General features: G+C 45.9%; 1 protein-coding gene across 1 annotated transcript in view; it reads left to right on the forward strand.

Annotated features, from left to right (window-relative positions):
* Nucleotides 1-20,655, forward strand: part of LOC115139040 (IgGFc-binding protein-like) — a 116,834-nt gene that overhangs the window by 72,015 nt on the left and 24,164 nt on the right. The window contains 17 exon segments of the mRNA XM_065025316.1: nucleotides 2,139-2,255; nucleotides 2,998-3,122; nucleotides 3,759-3,904; nucleotides 4,294-4,437; nucleotides 4,951-5,058; nucleotides 5,986-6,155; nucleotides 7,375-7,577; nucleotides 7,861-8,002; nucleotides 8,935-9,182; nucleotides 9,462-9,639; nucleotides 9,839-9,947; nucleotides 10,192-10,286; nucleotides 12,064-12,240; nucleotides 14,043-14,245; nucleotides 14,453-14,597; nucleotides 15,237-15,334; nucleotides 15,881-16,024. Coding sequence (XP_064881388.1) covers nucleotides 2,139-2,255; nucleotides 2,998-3,122; nucleotides 3,759-3,904; nucleotides 4,294-4,437; nucleotides 4,951-5,058; nucleotides 5,986-6,155; nucleotides 7,375-7,577; nucleotides 7,861-8,002; nucleotides 8,935-9,182; nucleotides 9,462-9,639; nucleotides 9,839-9,947; nucleotides 10,192-10,286; nucleotides 12,064-12,240; nucleotides 14,043-14,245; nucleotides 14,453-14,597; nucleotides 15,237-15,334; nucleotides 15,881-16,024 — 2,552 coding nt within the window.

The following is a 20,655-nucleotide window of genomic DNA, read 5'->3' on the forward strand; positions in this document are numbered from 1 at the left end:
CTTGGTTGCTGGAGGAACATAGGGTCTGTACTAAAGTTATTATCTTGGTTGCTGGAGGAACATAGGGCCTGTACTAAAGTTATTATCTTGGTTGCTGGAGGAACATAGGGCCTGTACTAAAGTTATTATCTTGGTTGCTGGAGGAACATAGGGCCTGTACTAAAGTTATTATCTTGGTTGCTGGAGGAACATAGGGCCTGTACTAAAGTTATTATCTTGGTTGCTGGAGGAACATAGGGCCTGTACTAAAGTTATTATCTTGGTTTCTGGAGGAACATAGGGCCTGTACTAAAGTTATTATCTTGGTTTCTGGAGGAACATAGGGCCTGTACTAAAGTTATTATCTTGGTTTCTGGAGGAACATAGGGCATGTACTAAAGTTATTATCTTGGTTGCTGGAGGAACATAGGGCCTGTACTAAAGTTATTATCTTGGTTGCTGGAGGAACATAGGACCTGTACTAAAGTTATTATCTTGGTTGCTGGAGGAACATAGGGCCTGTACTAAAGTTATTATCTTGGTTGCTGGAGGAACATAGGGCATGTACTAAAGTTATTATCTTGGTTGCTGGAGGAACATAGGGCCTGTACTAAAGTTATTATCTTGGTTTCTGGAGGAACATAGGGCATGTACTAAAGTTATTATCTTGGTTACTGGAGGAACATAGGGCCTGTACTAAAGTTATTATCTTGGTTTCTGGAGGAACATAGGGCCTGTACTAAAGTTATTATCTTGGTTTCTGGAGGAACATAGGGCATGTACTAAAGTTATTATCTTGGTTGCTGGAGGAACATAGGGCCTGTACTAAAGTTATTATCTTGGTTGCTGGAGGAACATAGGGCCTGTACTAAAGTTATTATCTTGGTTGCTGGAGGAACATAGGGCCTGTACTAAAGTTATTATCTTGGTTGCTGGAGGAACATAGGGCCTGTACTAAAGTTATTATCTTGGTTGCTGGAGGAACATAGGGCCTGTACTAAAGTTATTATCTTGGTTGCTGGAGGAACATAGGGCCTGTACTAAAGTTATTATCTTGGTTGCTGGAGGAACATAGGGCCTGTACTAAAGTTATTATCTTGGTTGCTGGAGGAACATAGGGCCTGTACTAAAGTTATTATCTTGGTTTCTGGAGGAACATAGGGCCTGTACTAAAGTTATTATCTTGGTTTCTGGAGGAACATAGGGCCTGTACTAAAGTTATTATCTTGGTTTCTGGAGGAACATAGGGCATGTACTAAAGTTATTATCTTGGTTGCTGGAGGAACATAGGGCCTGTACTAAAGTTATTATCTTGGTTGCTGGAGGAACATAGGACCTGTACTAAAGTTATTATCTTGGTTGCTGGAGGAACATAGGGCCTGTACTAAAGTTATTATCTTGGTTGCTGGAGGAACATAGGGCATGTACTAAAGTTATTATCTTGGTTGCTGGAGGAACATAGGGCCTGTACTAAAGTTATTATCTTGGTTTCTGGAGGAACATAGGGCATGTACTAAAGTTATTATCTTGGTTGCTGGAGGAACATAGGGCCTGTACTAAAGTTATTATCTTGGTTTCTGGAGGAACATAGGGCCTGTACTAAAGTTATTATCTTGGTTTCTGGAGGAACATAGGGCATGTACTAAAGTTATTATCTTGGTTTCTGGAGGAACATAGGGCCTGTACTAAAGCTATTATCTTGGTTTCTGGAGGAACATAGGGCCTGTACTAAAGTTATTATCTTGATTTCTGGAGGAACATAGGGCCTGTACTAAAGTTATTATCATGGTTTCTGGAGGAACATAGGGCCTGTACTAAAGTTATTATCTTGGTTTCTGGAGGAACATAGGGCATGTACTAAAGTTATTATCTTGGTTTCTGGAGGAACATAGGGCCTGTACTAAAGTTATTATCTTGGTTGCTGGAGGAACATAGGGCCTGTACTAAAGGTATCCAACATTTCTTGATCTTTCTTTGCATCAGGCCATGACAAGATAATCTGCTTGTATACTTACTGTACTTCTATTATAACGTATCATATCTCATATCTGTTCTCCAGGCTCTCAGGACTGGAATATCTGTCATCTTTAATACAGGCTACTGTTATTCTATCTCCTGCTTATAGTCCATGATTTCTCCCTCTGTCCCCTCTACCACAGGTTCCCAGGACTGTGTGATCTCTGGAGACCCCCACTACAATACATTTGATGATAGGTTCTACAGCTTCATGGGGACCTGCACCTACACCCTGGCCAGGACCTGCAAGAACAACACAGGTAACAGTTCTAACTCTGGGTTCTGGGTTATGTAGTTCTATCTCTGGGTTCTGTAGTTCTAACTCTGGATTGTAGGTTCTATAGTTCTAACTCTGGTTTCTAGGTTCTTTAGTTCTAACTCTGGGTTCTAGGTTCTGTAGTTATAACCCTGGTTTCTAGGTTCTGTAGTTCTAACTCTGGGTTCTAGGTTCTGTAGTTCTAACTCTGGGCTCTGTAGTTCTAACTCTGCGTTCTAGGTTCTGTAGTTCTAACTCTGGGCTCTGGGTTCTGTAGTTCTAACTCTGGGCTCTTGGTTCTGTAGTTCTAACTCTGGGCTCTGGGTTCTAGGTACTGTAGTTCTAACTCTGGGTTCTGTAATTCTAACTCTGGGCTCTGTGTTCTGTAGCTCTAATTCTGCACTCTGGGTTGTGTAGTTCTAACTCTGGGCTCTGGGTTCTAGGTTCTGTAGTTCTAACTCTGGGTTCTAGGTTCTGTAGTTCAAACAGTGCTCTGGGTTGTGTAGTTCTAACTCTGCTCTCTGGGTTGTGTAGTTCTAACTGAGTTCTGGGTTCTGTAGTTCTAACTCTGGGTTCTGGGTTCTGTAGTTCTAACTGAGTTCTAGGTTCTGTAGTTCTAACTCTGGGCTCTGGATTATGTAGTTCTAACTCGGGGCTCTGGGTTCTTGGTTCTGTAGTTCTAACTCTAGGTCCTGCTGTGTTCTAAGCCCTGTGGTTCTACTTGTGTTCTGCTGTATGTGTTCTAGGTCCCTGGTTCTCTGTGGAGGGTAAGAACGAGGAGCGCGGTCTGGCTGGAGTGTCCTACCTGAAAAAGCTCTACGTCACTGTCGATGGAATCACTGTCACACTAATGAAGAGCAGGAAGACTCTGGTACATGTTAATACATCCATCCAACCATGAATGAATCAATTCATCCATTAATCTATCAGCCAATCAATCAGTCAACCCAATGTATTTATACAGCTCTTTATGCATCAGCAGTTGTCCCAAAGTATTTAACCCTGCCCATAATTTACATGTAATCCTATGCATGTAATAACTGTGTAAGTGTCATAATTCTATGTTATTAACGGTAATAACACTTTCTCATACATGTTTATGTCCTTCACATTCCACGTCACAGATGTGGTGGTATCACTCTGTTATCTCTTTCTTGTTCTCCATCTCTCCCTTAAGCTAAGGATCAGCAATATTACACCATGATGATTCACCCAAAGCCTTTTTCTTCCCCCCTTCGTAATACACCTTTTATCTCTCTTTCTCTCTCGTTCATTGTCTCTTTTTATCTATTCTCTCCCTCCCTCCCCCCGTCATCATCATCATCATCATCATCGTCGTCTCTTTTACCAGTAACCCTTTAAATCTGTCTTTCAGTGAGACCTCATCTTCACCTCTACTTTGTTTTCTTTCCTAGAATTATGTCTGTCTTATCCTTAACAGAGCTCAAACATCAAAATCCTCTGTCTGTGTAGCTCACTCTCTCTCTCTCCCTCTCTCTCTCGACAGGTGAATGGAAAGCGAGTGTCCCTCCCTCACTCCCCCTCTCCGCTCATCTCTCTATCGCTGGCGGGTCAGTACGTCACGCTGCAGACTCCGTTCGGCCTCAAGGTGCGCTGGGACGGAAACCACTACGCCCAGATCTCAGTGCCCAGGTACGCACAGACACAAGAAGTGGGCACAGGAATTAGAATCTAGTATCTTCCTTTTTCCACAAGGCCGATCTCAAACAAATTACGCCCTATTATTTTTATAGTGTACTACTTTTGTGCCATATCTATGTGATAAATGTATCAATACTATTGCAAATGATTTATCATCATGACTTAATGAGTTAATATTATTCATATAGAATTTAGAACCATTTCTGTTCTGTTCTGATCTTTGTAGTTATCTGCTGGTTTTTGTGTATCTTGGTATTATGATCTTTGTAGTATGATCTCTCTAGCAATCCACTGGTTTTATGTCTTTGTATCTTGACCTTTGAACTAATCCACTGTGCTGTGTATCTAATCTACCGTGCCGTGTGTCTTGGTCAATACAGCTCCTACTCTGACAAGATGTGTGGTCTGTGCGGCGACTACGACGGTAACCCTAACAACGACTTCACCAAGCCGGACGGATCCCAGGTCACCACCTCCAAGGACTTTGGAAACAGCTGGAAGACCGAGGAAGATGAGGATGTCACGTGAGTGGGAATTATGAGGGAAGTTTCTTAGGGAATATTTCTGCCCATTAATGTATGTAGTAGAACTTAAGTACACACTTGAGACTGAGTGTAGACTTGCAATAGTTAGGGAACTGAAATAGTTTGGGAACTTAGTGTACACTTGTAATATCAATAGTTTGGGAACTTAGTGTACACTTGTAATATCAATAGTTTGGGAACTTAGTGTACACTTGTAATATCAATAGTTTGGGAACTTAGTGTACACTTGTAATATCAATAGTTTGGGAACTTAGTGTACACTTGTAATATCAATAGTTTGGGAACTTAGTGTACACTTGTAATATCAATAGTTTGGGAACTTAGTGTACACTTGTAAAATCAATAGTTTGGGAACTTAGTGTACACTTGTAATATCAATAGTTTGCGAACTAAGTGTACACTTTAAGGGGTAATAAGTGTATTATGCATTATATTATAAAATGTTATTGTCTTTCCATTTTTTATTGTTTATTAACATTGTGTTTTCCACAGATGCAAACCCGACACCGACCCAGATCCACACTGTGATCCCTCACTAGAGGCAGAGGTTTCCAAACCTGAGAACTGTGGAAAATTAACCGACACCAAAGGACCCTTCAGGTGAACAAGAACACTAACAACTCTGAATTATTGTAATGTGTCAATTAATCCCATAAGGGATTAACTGACGATTTGACACGAAAAATCATTCATACAGAATATTAACTCAGTACTCACCCCATATAGTATGTATAGAGAAAGTGATTTAAGGTTGTATAAGAAGCGTTTATGTCCAAAACACTATATCCACCAACTTTTCACATTTGTATTTTTTCATCACAAATGAATGCTTATTTGAAAATAGTGCAGATTTAATTAATTTAATCTCAAGTTTTGCGCTATATATGTAAAAATATACTTGATGAGTTTCATTCCAAATCGCTATATTCACCATTTCTTTTAAAACATTTTCACAAATCTTTCACAATCATCAGAAATGATTGCTTATGGGTACCTTCATGTGTGTGTAAAGTATTACTGTTCTCAGATTTTTTAGAAATAGATTTTAGATGTATATGAAAATGTGTTTTTTTGCAAAACGCTACATATCCATTGTTAAGCTGGAATGTAATGCTCGTATGCTGTATATTTGACTGTGATATGTGGTTATCTCACATAGCTATCTTAAGATGAAGGCACTTACTATAAGTCACTCTGAAAATGGATATACAGAATTTTGGAGTGAAGCTCATATAGGTGCTTTTACACCTGCATTGCTTGCTGTTTGGGGTTTTAGGCTGGGTTTCTGTACAGCACTTTGAGATATCAGCTGATGTACGAAGGGCTATATAAATAAATTTGATTTGATTTGATATCTCGGTGTTTTGACTTTTCTCTCTGATGCTCCCTCCCTCCTTCACTCTCTTTCCTTTCTTTCTATCTTTCTTTCTTTCTTTCTTTCTCAAATCCCCCTGTCTTCCTCACACATTTCACTCATTCCATTACTTTCTCTGCATTTTATCCCCCCCCCTCCCCCGCCCCCAACAGGGAGTGCATAGCGTCGGTGGACCCTAGTCCGTTCTTCCAGAGCTGTGTGTATGACATGTGTCGCTTCGTGGGCCAACAGCAGATGCTGTGTGACCAGCTTCAGGTGTATACCGACGCCTGCCTGAGCGCAGGGATCAAGGTCCACCCCTGGAGGGAGACAGATTTCTGCCGTGAGTCTCATATGTAGACATCACAGACATTTAGTCACAATGGGAGTGAATCAGGGAGGTTCAGAGGTCAAGGTCCACCCCTGGAGACAGCCAGACTTCTGCTGATTTCTGTCTCACACTGTAGACACCACAGACACCATAGACTGAGATCCACTGCACTCAGAGGCTCTGTCTCAGTTGCTTAAAGATGCACTCCAGTCTCTTTTCACCTCATTTAACACCTGAGTTACTTAACAAAGGGACATCTCAATAGGTGATCCAGGTAAGTCATGACATCACAAGTGGGGGGGCTTTCCTCTTTTGTTCTATAACACTCCTCTATTGTTCCTCAAACAGGGGGGGGGGGGGCGATGACATCAGAGTAGACCCAGCAGAATGGCCAACAGGGTGGGGGCGATGACATCAGAGTAGACCCAGCAGAATGGCCAACTCTAGAAGTTTGCAGATGTGTCTTAAAAAAACACTATTTTGCTCAGAATATCTTGTTTTACCCTGAAAGCAGCAATCAGCGGTTGAAACAACAACAAAGCGGCTTCCCCGCGCCTGGTTCGGTAAATAGCTGAAGGATGGGGTTGGAGAAATGTAATCACTCTCAAGTCTCTACACAGAGCTGTGGATACAAGACTTGAATGATAATTTTAACCATGGTTTGAGGCTATATAGTGTTGTTTATTGACATTTTCTTTGTTTACAAACATTGGAGTAAAACGCGTTTATATTTGGGGTTCTGATGGGGTACGACTAAGCTCATGGTGCATTTATTTATAAGTTATATTCTTCAAGAATCAATGGGTAAATATCATTCATTTATCAAAGAAAGGTATGTAGCAACTGCAGAATGCCCCTTTAAGTGTGTGTGCATCACTGTATTTATACTTTATATTTCTTTTCAACAGCAAAAGTTCAAAAACTAGTGCGTCTTTAAAAACGATCATGTCATCGTCTCCTCCCCTTCGCTGCACTGATTGGAAATGACTTGGCAGGTCACACCGTCCAACTACCTTCGGAGTCTGCTGGAGCTTTCCCATAGGAGAAGCAGAATTAGATTTCTCAGGCTGGCACACAGGCCAAAGTTACACAGTTGCAGTGCAAATATGTTTGTCAATCGATCCCAATATTACAGTCACTCCTGATCATGTTTGGAGCTGTTAGGTACTTTATGATTCAGAAGACCTTCCTGTACTGACCTGTTCCTGCTCTCTCTCCTCTACCTCTATAGCCCTGGCCTGTCCTCCCAACAGTTCTTACTCCATGTGTGTGAGCTCCTGTCCAGAGACATGTCTGGGTGTCAGCGGCCCCGCTGGTTGCTCCGAGGTGTGTGTGGAGGGGTGTGAGTGTAACCGTGGCTTTATCCTCAGTGACGACAAGTGTGTTGCTGTTAAAGACTGTGGCTGTGTCAACTCCTCTGGAGACTACCATCCTGTGAGTAACACTCCTGTGTTTCACCTTAGTGAATGTTTAATACGGTTTAATAATGTCAAATCTCAATGTGACCTCTGGTTAAATAAAGGATAAAACAATGAATATATACTTAACTTGGCTTTATGTTTCGTATTGAGCATCAAGCTTTCATAATGACTACATTAGTCCCTGATACAAGTAGAAATTGAACTACGTTGCATTGAACACTCATGTTAAATCATCTGAATGAAAATAAAAGACAGTAGTACTGAACTGTAGACTCACCATGATGTGTGTGTTTCAGGTGGGGGACGCCTGGTACCTGGAGGGCTGTAAGGAGAAGTGTGTGTGTCTGGGTGGAGGGGTGCTACAGTGTCACAACACCACCTGTACCCCGGCAGAGAGCTGTGGCCTGCAGGATGGGGAGTTAGGATGTTACCCACTGGGTACTATACAGTTATATGATTTACAACATGCATTAATTACAATACGCATTAATTACAACACACATTAATTACAACACGCATTAATTACAACACACATTAATTACAACACGCATTAATTACAACACACATTAATTACAACACACATTAATTACAACACGCATTAATTACAACACACATTAATTACAACACGCATTAATTACAACACGCATTAATTACAACACACATGAATTACAATACGCATTAATTACAACACACATGAATTACAACACACATGAATTACAACACGCATTAATTACAATACGCATGAATTACAACACGCATGAATTACAACATGCATTAATTACAACACACATGAATTACAACACGCATTAATTACAACACACATGAATTACAACACACATTAATTACAACACACATTAATTACAACACACATGAATTACAACACACATGAATTACAACACACATGAATTACAACACACATTAATTACAACACACATGCATTACCACACACATGAATTACAACACACATTAATTACAACACACATTAATTACAACACACATGAATTACAACACGCATGAATTACAACACACATGAATTACAACACGCATTAATTACAACACACATTAATTACAACACACATTAATTACAACACACATGAATTACAACACACATTAATTACAACACACATTAATTACAACACACATTAATTACAACACACATTAATTACTACACACATTAATTACAATACACATTAATTACAACACACATTAATTACAACACACATTAATTACAACACACATGAATTACTACACACATTAATTACAACGCACATGAATTACAACACATTTAACAACATCACAACCATAATTTAATTCAATACGATAAACTATAACTAAACTCTACCCTCCATCTCTCCTCCCTCTACCCACAGAAACAGGTATCTGCACTGTACAGGGCGACCCTCACTACACCTCTTTCGATAAAAAGGTGCATAACTTCATGGGTTCCTGTTCCTACACTCTCACCAAGCCGTGCAATGAGTCCTCCGGCTTGCCGTACTTCACCGTCGACACGCAGAACGAGCACCGAGGCAGCAACAAGAAGGTGTCGTACGTCCGAGCCGTCATGGTCAAGGTCTCCGGGATGACTGTCATCTTGGGAAAGGGACGCAAAATACAGGTGAGGAGGATTATGGGTAGATTAGAGCTACAGTTTGACTTCATCACAAATGTTACATTTCCCACATTTTAGTTTATTTATATTATTTATTTATAGATTAATTATGCTGCCAAAGTGTCAGAAAAAGGCTTTGCAGTGTAGAAGGTGGAAGGTGGTGATGCCTTTCACCAGTAAAGAAAACCAAAATATATCAAAAATAATATTCAACGCTGCACTGTATCGTCAGCTTTCAGCGTCAAGACGTTTAATCAAACTGGTTGCTCTCTGCCCCTCTCCCAGGTCAACGGTACCCTGGTGACCCCTCCCGTGACTCTGACCAATGGGGTGAAGATCTACCTGAGCGGGAAGTTCGTTGTGTTGGAGACGACCTTTGGCCTGCGGGTGAGGTTCGATGGTAACCACCACGCTGACGTCACTCTGCCCTCCTTCTACAACCAACTGCTCTGTGGACTTTGTGGTAAGAAGGGTTCATCAACAGATAATCAATATTTACAGACAGGGAAACCCGATTGCCAGACAGGGAAACCCGATTGCCAGACAGGGAAACCTGCAGTAGTACACCATACAAGCCCTTGGGATGAGAAAATAATGATACAAAACATCCTAATTGACTAGATAGGGATTCTGTCATTATTTGGTGATTGTCTATCTAATAGGAAACTTCAATGGCCAACCTGGTGATGACAACATCAAGCCAGATGGTAAACCAGCCGTCAACACCAACGAACTGGGAGAGAGCTGGCAGGTACCCGACGACCGCCCCGAGTGAGTCTCCTGTCTCCGTTTCATTTGCATTCATGAACTGAATGGTTTTATTCATCCTGTATTTTTCTAGAAGTACCTATAGTCTGACCTCGGATACCAGAACCAGACTGGATTCCAGTGTTTTGTATCAAACGTGACCTACTACAGGTCTGTCTCCATGGAGATTTAATTTCACTCCTCGACAGTGACGTCTTTGACGTTCGTCCCTTTCTTCAATCCCTCCATCCCTCTCTGTCCCTGTCAGCTGCACCCACGGCGAAGGAGAGGAGGAGTGTGATCCCAAGGTGGAGGTAGAGGCTGTGAAACCTACCAGCTGTGGGATGATCAGTGACCCTAACGGTGAGACACACACACACACACACACACACACACAGTGCATTCGGAAAGTATTCAGACCCCTTGAACCTTTTCACATTTTGTTGCGTTACAGCCTTATTCTAAAATGGATTAAATTGTTTTTTCCCCCTCATCAATCTACACACAATAACCCATAATGATAAAGAAAAAACAGGTTTTTAGACATTTTTACAAATGTATTACAAATAAAAAACTGAAATGTTACATTTACATAAGTATTCAGACCCCCTACTCAGCACTTTGTTCAAGCACCATTGGCAGCGATTACAGCCTTGAGTCTTCTTGGGTATGACACTACAAGCTTGACACACCTGTATTTGGGGAGTTTCTCCCATTCTTCTCTGCATCCTCTCAAGCTCTGTCAGGTTGGATGGTGAGCGTCGCTGCACAGCTATTTTCAGGTGTCTCCAGAGATGTTTGATCGGGTTCAAGTCCAGGCTCTGGCTGGGCCACTCAAGGACATTCAGAGACTTGTCCCGAAGCATGTCCTGCATTGTCTTGGCTGTGTGCTTAGGGTCGTTGTTCTGTTGGAAGGTGAACCTTCGCCCCAATCTGAGGTCCTGAGCTCTCTGGAGCAGGTTTTCATCAAGGATCTCTCTGTACTTTGCTCCGTTCATCTTTCCCTCGATCCCAACTAGTCTCCCAGTCCCTGTCACTGAAAAACATCCCCGCAGCAGGATGCTGCCACCACCATGCTTCACTATAGGGATGGTGCCAGGTTTCCTCCAGATGTGATGCTTGGCAATCAGGCCAAAGAGTACAATCTTGGTTTCATCAGACCAGAGAATCTTGTTTCTCATGGTCTGAGAGTCCTTTCGGTGCGTTTTGGCAAACTCCAAGCGTGCTGTCATGCGCCTTTTACTGAGGAGTGGCTTCCGTCTGGCCACTCTACAATAAAGGCCTGATTGGTGGCGTGCTGCAGATAAAGTCCCTCTGGAAAGTTCTCCTATCTCCACAGAGGAACTCTAGAGTTCTGTCAGAGTGACCATCGGGTTCTTACTCACCTCCCTGAACCAAGGCCCTTCTCCCCCAATTGCTCAGTTTGGCTGGGCGGCCAGCTCTAGGAAGAGTCTTGGTGGTTCCAAACTTCTTACATTTAAAGATGAGGAGGCCACTGTGTTCTTGGGGACCTTCAATGCTGCAGACATTTTTTGGTACCCTTCCCCAGATCTGTGCCTCGACACAATCCTGTGACGGGGCTCTACAGACAATTCCTCATGGCTTGGTTTTTGCTCTGACTTTGTGGGACCTTATATAGACAGGTGTGTGGCATTCCAAATAATAATGTCCAGTCAATGGAATTTACGACAGTTGAACTCCAATCAAGTTGCAGAAACATCTCTAACATGATCAATGGAAAAAGGATGAACCTGAGCTCAATTTTGAGTCTCATAGCAAAGGGTCTGAATACTTATTTAAATAAGGTATTTCTGTTAGTTTTTTAAATAAATGGACAACAATTCTTAAAACCTATTTTTGTCATAATGGAGTTTTCTGTGTAGATCAATGAGGAAATGTATTTATTTAATCTATTTTAGAATAAGGCTGTAACGTAACAAAATGTGGGAAAAGTCAAGGGGTCTCAATACTCCAAATGCACTGTATGAACACACTGTCTAGACTAAATCCTATGCTCAAACATATTTTCTTTCACCAAAACGGTTACATAAAATATACTACACAGAACTTGTAATGTATATTTCAGTCTCCCCCTTCACTAAAACCATTTATCACCAATCATTCTCCATGGTTGTCCCAGGTATCTTCAAGCCGTGCCACGTGGTGGTTCCCCCCAACATCTACCAGGAGAACTGTGTGTATGACCAGTGTGCTACAGGAGGAGAGACGGTGGCTCTGTGCCAGGCTATAGAGAGTTACGCTGACCTGTGTGCCTTGGCTGGAGTACCCATCGCATGGAGGAACAACACCTTCTGTCGTAAGTCACACACATACACACCTGTCGTAAGTCACACACACACCTGTCGTAAGTCACACACACACACACACACACACACACACACACACACACACACACACACACACACACACACACACACACACACACACACACCTGTCGTAAGTCACACACCAAGAAACAATGTTTACTTTTCCTTCTGTTGTAACACACACCTGCGTCTTCTCTATGTAAAACACTAGGCCGTGCATCTACTAAGAAACCTGTCAATATACTGTAACATACTGTATCTGTATGTTACTGTATCTGTATGTTACCGTATCTGTATGTTACTGTATCTGTATGTTACTGTATCTGTATGTTACCGTATCTGTATGTTACCGTATCTGTAACATACTGTATCTGTAACATACTGTATCTGTATGTTACTGTATCTGTATGTTACTGTATCTGTATGTTACTGTATCTGTATGTTACTGTATCTGTATGTTACCGTATCTGTATGTTACTGTATCTGTATGTTACTGTATCTGTATGTTACTGTATCTGTATGTTACCGTATCTGTATGTTACCGTATCTGTATGTTACTGTATCTGTATGTTACCGTATCTGTATGTTACTGTATCTGTATGTTACCGTATCTGTATGTTACTGTATCTGTATGTTACCGTATCTGTATGTTACCGTATCTGTATGTTACTGTATCTGTATGTTACTGTATCTGTATGTTACCGTATCTGTATGTTACTGTATCTGTATGTTACTGTATCTGTATGTTACCGTATCTGTATGTTACTGTATCTGTATGTTACTGTATCTGTATGTTACTGTATCTGTATGTTACCGTATCTGTATGTTACTGTATCTGTATGTTACTGTATCTGTATGTTACCGTATCTGTATGTTACCGTATCTGTATGTTACTGTATCTGTATGTTACCGTATCTGTATGTTACCGTATCTGTATGTTACTGTATCTGTATGTTACTGTATCTGTATGTTACTGTATCTGTAACATACTGTATCTGTATGTTACTGTATCTGTATGTTACTGTATCTGTATGTTACCGTATCTGTATGTTACTGTATCTGTATGTTACTGTATCTGTATGTTACTGTATCTGTATGTTACCGTATCTGTATGTTACTGTATCTGTATGTTACTGTATCTGTATGTTACCGTATCTGTATGTTACCGTATCTGTATGTTACCGTATCTGTATGTTACCGTATCTGTATGTTACTGTATCTGTATGTTACCGTATCTGTATGTTACTGTATCTGTATGTTACTGTATCTGTATGTTACTGTATCTGTAACATACTGTATCTGTATGTTACTGTATCTGTATGTTACTGTATCTGTATGTTACTGTATCTGTATGTTACCGTATCTGTATGTTACTGTATCTGTATGTTACCGTATCTGTATGTTACTGTATCTGTAACATACTGTATCTGTATGTTACTGTATCTGTATGTTACTGTATCTGTAACATACTGTATCTGTATGTTACTGTATCTGTAACATACTGTATCTGTATGTTACTGTATCTGTATGTTACTGTATCTGTATGTTACCGTATCTGTATGTTACTGTATCTGTAACATACTGTATCTGTATGTTACTGTATCTGTATGTTACTGTATCTGTAACATACTGTATCTGTATGTTACTGTATCTGTATGTTACTGTATCTGTATGTTACTGTATCTGTATGTTACCGTATCTGTATGTTACTGTATCTGTAACATACTCTAACTCTATGTTACCGTACCCCCCTTATTGATATGAACCAACATGTCCTCCATCTCTCCCCCAGCTCTGAAGTGTCTCCCAGGCAGCCACTACGAGCCCTGTGGTAGCGCCTGTCCCTCCAGCTGTCAGAACCCTACTTTCAACTCCACCTGTAACCAGCCCTGTGTAGAGGGGTGTGTGTGTGACCTCGGACTGCTCCTCAGCGGAGACAAGTGTGTCCCACCCAGCCAGTGTGGCTGCACCGACGAGGATAACAACTATAGGCCGGTAAGCAAGAGAGTCACCGTTTTATCATTGCTTTCACAAAAGTCAATACGATGCCTGGAACTCGTGGGAATAACATAAACTAGAGTTCAAGTCATCTCATAAACCGTTTGAAATAGTTTGAGCCTCTGTTTTTGCACTCTACATTTGGTAGACTATGTTTAAGGCTCATATTGTTGAGGCAGATTTGTATGTCTGTGCATGTCCTAGGTGGGAGACAGTTGGTTCACTGAGCTGGACTGTTCGGAGCGTTGTAGGTGTAACCCTGGCAGCAACATGACCTGTGAGCCGTGGCAGTGTAGCCCCGCCCAGGAGTGTAAGGTGTTGGAGGGAGAGCTGGGATGTTTCTCAACAGGTAAATACTACACCCACTGTAGACCTTTACCATCCTTCAAATATCATGTCACTATTATCAGGCTCAGTTGTCTTTGTTCTATGTTTCACAAATGTTACTGGGACAAAAAAATATCATTGATAGTTTTTAGCCCATCAAACTCAGCAACACTTTGTGAATTCACTATCTCTGTCCTTTCCATAGGTTTGGCTGTGAATTCACTATCTCTGTCCTTTCCATAGGTTTGGCTGTGAATTCACTATCTCTGTCCTTTCTATAGGGTTGGCTGTGAATTCACTATCCCTGTCCTTTCTATAGGTTTGGCTGTGAATTCACTATCTCTGCCCTTTCTATAGGTTTGGCTGTGAATTCACTATCTCTGCCCTTTCTATAGGTTTGGCTGTGAATTCACTATCTCTGCCCTTTCTATAGGTTTGGCTGTGAATTCACTATCTCTGCCCTTTCTATAGGTTTGGCTGTGAATTCACTATCTCTGCCCTTTCTATAGGTTTGGCTGTGAATTCACTATCTCTGCCCTTTCTATAGGTTTGGCTGTGAATTCACTATCTCTGCCCTTTCTATAGGTTTGGCTGTGAATTCACTATCTCTGTCCTTTCTATAGGTTTGGCTGTGAATTCACTATCTCTGTCCTTTCTATAGGTTTGGCTGTGTGTCATGTGTCTGGAGATCCTCACTACTACACCTTCGACGCTGTCATGCACACCTTTATGGGTACCTGTACCTACACCCTGGTAGAGGTGAGTAATGTCATCCTCTCCTCCCTCCCTTTAACATCTCCCTCCATCCCTCCCTCTATCCCGTCTCTCTCTCTCTCTCCCCCCATTCATCCCCCCATCCCCGTCTCTCTCCCTCCCTCCCTCCATCCCCGTCTCTCTCTCTCTCTCTCTCCCCCATTCATCCCCCATCCCCGTCTCTCTCCCTCTCTCCCTCCATCCCTCCATCCCCGTTTCTTTGTCTCTCTCTCTCTCCCTCCCTCCTTCCATCCCTCCCACCCCTCCCTCCCCATCTCTCTCTCTCTCCATCCCAATCTCCTTTCTCTCTCCCTCCATCCATCCCTCCCTCCCCATCTCTCTCCCACGCTCCCACTGTGTAACCGATCTCTCCCTCCCTCCTTCCATCCCTCCCTCCCCATCTCTCTCTCTCCATCCCAATCTCCCTTTCTCTCTCCCTCCATCCATCCATCCCTCCCTCCCCATCTCTCTCCCACGCTCCCACTGTGTAACCGATCTCTCCCTCCGTCCCCCCATTCTCTCTCTTTCCTTCCCTCCCTCTATCGCTGTCAGGTGTGTAACTCCACCAAGGTAACTCCGTTCACCATCGTGGCGAAGAATGAGGAGCGCGGCCAACCAGAGGCGTCTTACGTGCACTCTGTTACAGTCTACCTTCCCAACGCCAACATCACGCTACAGAAGAGCCGCAGAGTTCTGGTGAGATGGAGGGAGGGAGTCCTTGGGGAGTATATATTACTGAGGGAGTCCTTGGGGAGTATATATTACTGAGGGAGTCCTTGGGGAGTATATATTACTGAGGGAGTCCTTGGGGAGTATATATTACTGAGGGAGTCCTTGGGGAGTATATATTACTGAGGGAGTCCTTGGGGAGTATATATTACTGAGGGAGTCCTTGGGGAGTGTATATTACTGAGGGAGTCCTTGGGGAGTATATATTACTGAGGGAGTCCTTGGGGAGTATATATTACTGAGGGAGTCCTTGGGGAGTGTATATTACTGAGGGAGTCCTTGGGGAGTATATATTACTGAGGGAGTCCTTGGGGAGTATATATTACTGAGGGAGTCCTTGGGGAGGATATATTACTGAGGAGTCCTTGGGGAGTATATATTACTGAGGGAGTCCTTGGGGAGGATATATTACTGAGGAGTCCTTGGGGAGGATATATTACTGAGGGAGTCCTTGGGGAGTATATATTATTGAGGGAGTCCTTGGGGAGTATATATTACTGAGGGAGTCCTTGGGGAGTGTATATTACTGAGGGAGTCCTTGGGTAGTATATATTACTGAGGGAGTCCTTGGGGAGTATAAATTACTGGGGGAGTCCTTGGGGAGTATATATTACTGAGGGAGTCCTTGGGGAGTATATATTACTGAGGGAGTCCTTGGGGAGTATATATTACTGAGGAGTCCTTGGGGAGTATATATTACTGAGGGAGTCCTTGGGGAGGATATATTACTGAGGGAGTCCTTGGGGAGGATATATTACTGAGGGAGTCCTTGGGGAGTATATATTACTGAGGGAGTCCTTGGGGAGTATATATTACTGAGGGAGTCCTTGGGGAGGATATATTACTGAGGGAGTCCTTGGGGAGTATATATTACTGAGGGAGTCCTTGGGGAGTATATATTACTGAGGGAGTCCTTGGGGAGGATATATTACTGAGGGAGTCCTTGGGGAGTATATATTACTGAGGGAGTCCTTGGGGAGTATATATTACTGAGGGAGTCCTTGGGGAGTATATATTACTGAGGGAGTCCTTGGGGAGTATATATTACTGAGGGAGTCCTTGGGGAGGATATATTACTGAGGGAGTCCTTGGGGAGTATATATTACTGAGGGAGTCCTTGGGGAGTATATATTACTGTTAGCTGTGAATCAGATTTCCCCAGAAAGTACAGCAGTTCTCTGCTTTGTCAAATTGTTTCAGTCAGATAGTAGAGTCACCGTTACGGTAAGTATTGGTCATTATTCATCGTCAACAATCACTATCCTCTCTATGAAGCTGGCAGGGGAGACTGTGGAGACAGTGGAGACGGGAGACAAGGGAGGCAGGGGAGACACGTGAGACAGGGGAGGCTGTGGAGACAGAGGAGACATGGGAGACAGTGGAGACAGTGGAGACGGGAGACAAGGGAGACAGGGGAGGCTGTGGAGACAGGGGAGGCTGTGGAGACAAGGGAGGCAGGGGAGGCTGAGGAGACAGAGGAGACAGAGGAGACGGGAGGCTGAGGAGACAGGGGTGGCAGTGGAGATGGGGGAGACAGAGGAGACAGAGGAGACAGGGGAGACGGGTGGCAGTGGAGACGGGGGAGACGGGTGGCAGTGGAGACAGGGGAGACAGGGGTGGCAGTGGAGACGGGAGACACGGGAGACAGTGGAGACAGGGGTGGCAGTGGAGACGGGGGAGACAGTGGAGACGGGAGACAGTGGAGACACGGGAGACAGTGGAGACGGGAGACACGGGAGACAGTGGAGACAGGGGTGGCAGTGGAGACAGGGGTGGCAGTGGAGACGGGGGTGGCAGTGGAGACGGGGGAGACAGGGGAGACAGTGGAGACGGGAGACACGGGAGACAGGGGTGGCAGTGGAGACGGGAGACATGGGAGACAGTGGAGACAGGGGTGGCAGGGGTGGCAGTGGAGACGGGAGACACGGGAGACAGTGGAGACAGTGGAGACAGGGGTGGCAGTGGAGACAGGGGAGACGGGGGAGACAGGGGAGACGGGAGACACGGGAGACAGGGGTGGCAGTGGAGACGGGAGACACGGGAGACAGTGGAGACAGGGGTGGCAGTGGAGACAGGGGAGACAGTGGAGACACGGGAGACAGGGGTGGCAGTGGAGACGGGAGACACGGGAGACAGTGGAGACAGGGGTGGCAGTGGAGACAGGGGAGACAGTGGAGACGGGAGAGACAGTGGAGACGGGAGAGACAGTGGAGACGGGGTGGCAGTGGAGACAGGGGTGGCAGTGGAGACGGGGTGGCAGTGGAGACGGGGAGACAGGGGAGACAGTGGAGACGGGAGACACGGGAGACAGTGGAGACAGGGGTGGCAGGGGTGGCAGTGGAGACGGGAGACACGGGAGACAGTGGAGACAGGGGTGGCAGTGGAGACAGTGGAGACACGGGAGACAGGGGTGGCAGTGGAGACGGGAGACAGTGGAGACAGGGGTGGCAGTGGAGACAGGGGAGACAGTGGAGACGGGAGAGACAGTGGAGACGGGGGGTGGCAGTGGAGACAGGGGTGGCAGTGGAGACGGGGTGGCAGTGGAGACGGGGAGACAGGGGAGACAGTGGAGACGGGGAGACAGTGGAGACAGGGGTGGCAGTGGAGACAGGAGTGGCAGTGGAGACGGGGGTGGCAGTGGAGACGGGAGACAGGGGAGACAGTGGAGACGGGAGACACGGGAGACAGGGGTGGCAGTGGAGACGGGAGACACGGGAGACAGGGGTGGCAGGGGTGGCAGTGGAGACGGGAGACAGTGGAGACAGGGGTGGCAGTGGAGACAGGGGAGACAGGGGAGACACGGGAGACAGGGGTGGCAGTGGAGACGGGAGACATGGGAGACAGGGGTGGCAGGGGTGGCAGTGGAGACGGGAGACACGGGAGACAGTGGAGACAGGGGTGGCAGTGGAGACAGGGGAGACAGGGGAGACGGGGGAGACAGGGGAGACGGGAGACACGGGAGACAGGGGTGGCAGTGGAGACGGGAGACACGGGAGACAGTGGAGACAGTGGTGGCAGTGGAGACAGGGGAGACAGTGGAGACACGGGAGACAGGGGTGGCAGTGGAGACGGGAGACACGGGAGACAGTGGAGACAGGGGTGGCAGTGGAGACAGGGGAGACAGTGGAGACGGGAGAGACGGGAGACAGTGGAGACAGGGGAGACAGTGGAGACACGGGAGACACGGGTGGCAGTGGAGACGGGAGACACGGGAGACAGTGGAGACGGGAGACAGTGGAGACGGGAGACACGGGAGACAGTGGAGACAGTGGAGACAGGGGTGGCAGTGGAGACAGGGGAGACAGTGGAGACAGGGGTGGCAGTGGAGACAGGGGAGACAGTGGAGACGGGAGACACGGGAGACAGTGGAGACGGGAGACAGTGGAGACAGGGGTGACAGTGGAGACGGGAGACAGTAGAGACGGGAGAGACAGTGGAGACGGGAGACACGGGAGACAGTGGAGACAGTGGAGACAGGGGTGGCAGTGGAGACAGGGGTGGCAGTGGAGACAGGGGAGACAGTGGAGACGGGAGACAGTAGAGACGGGAGACAGTGGAGACAGGAGACACGGGAGACAGTGGAGACAGGAGACACGGGAGACAGTGGAGACAGGAGACACGGGAGACAGTGGAGACAGGAGACACGGGAGACAGTGGAGACAGGGGTGGCAGTGGAGACGGGAGACAGTGGAGACAGTGGAGACAGGGGTGGCAGTGGAGACAGGGGTGGCAGTGGAGACAGGGGTGGCAGTGGAGACAGGGGTGGCAGTGGAGACAGGGGTGGCAGTGGAGACAGTGGAGACAGTGGAGACAGGGGTGGCAGTGGAGACAGTAGAGAAAGGGGTGGCAGTGGAGACAGTGGAGACAGGGGTGGCAGTGGAGACAGTGGAGACAGTGGAGACAGGGGTGGCAGTGGAGACGGGAGACAGTGGAGACAGTGGAGACAGTGGAGACAGGGGTGGCAGTGGAGACAGGGGTGGCAGTGGAGACAGGGGTGGCAGTGGAGACGGGGGAGACAGTGGAGACAGGGGTGGCAGTGGAGACAGGGGTGGCAGTGGAGACAGGGGTGGCAGTGGAGACGGGGAGACAGGGGAGACAGTGGAGACAGGGGTGGCAGTGGAGACAGGGGTGGCAGTGGAGACAGGGGTGGCAGTGGAGACAGGGGTGACAGTGGAGACAGTGGAGACAGTGGAGACAGGGGTGGCAGTGGAGACAGTGGAGACAGGGGTGGCAGTGGAGACAGGGGTGGCAGTGGAGACAGGGGTGGCAGTGGAGACGGGAGACAGTGGAGACAGTGGAGACGGGAGACAGTGGAGACAGGGGTGGCAGTGGAGACAGGAGTGGCAGTGGAGACGGGGGTGGCAGTGGAGACGGGAGACAGGGGAGACAGTGGAGACGGGAGACACGGGAGACAGGGGTGGCAGTGGAGACGGGAGACACGGGAGACAGGGGTGGCAGGGGTGGCAGTGGAGACGGGAGACACGGGAGACAGTGGAGACAGGGGTGGCAGTGGAGACAGGGGAGACAGGGGAGACACGGGAGACAGGGGTGGCAGTGGAGACGGAGACATGGGAGACAGGGGTGGCAGGGGTGGCAGT

Source organism: Oncorhynchus nerka, linkage group LG12 (genome assembly GCF_034236695.1).
Source record: "Oncorhynchus nerka isolate Pitt River linkage group LG12, Oner_Uvic_2.0, whole genome shotgun sequence".
Lineage (NCBI taxonomy): Eukaryota > Metazoa > Chordata > Actinopteri > Salmoniformes > Salmonidae > Oncorhynchus > Oncorhynchus nerka.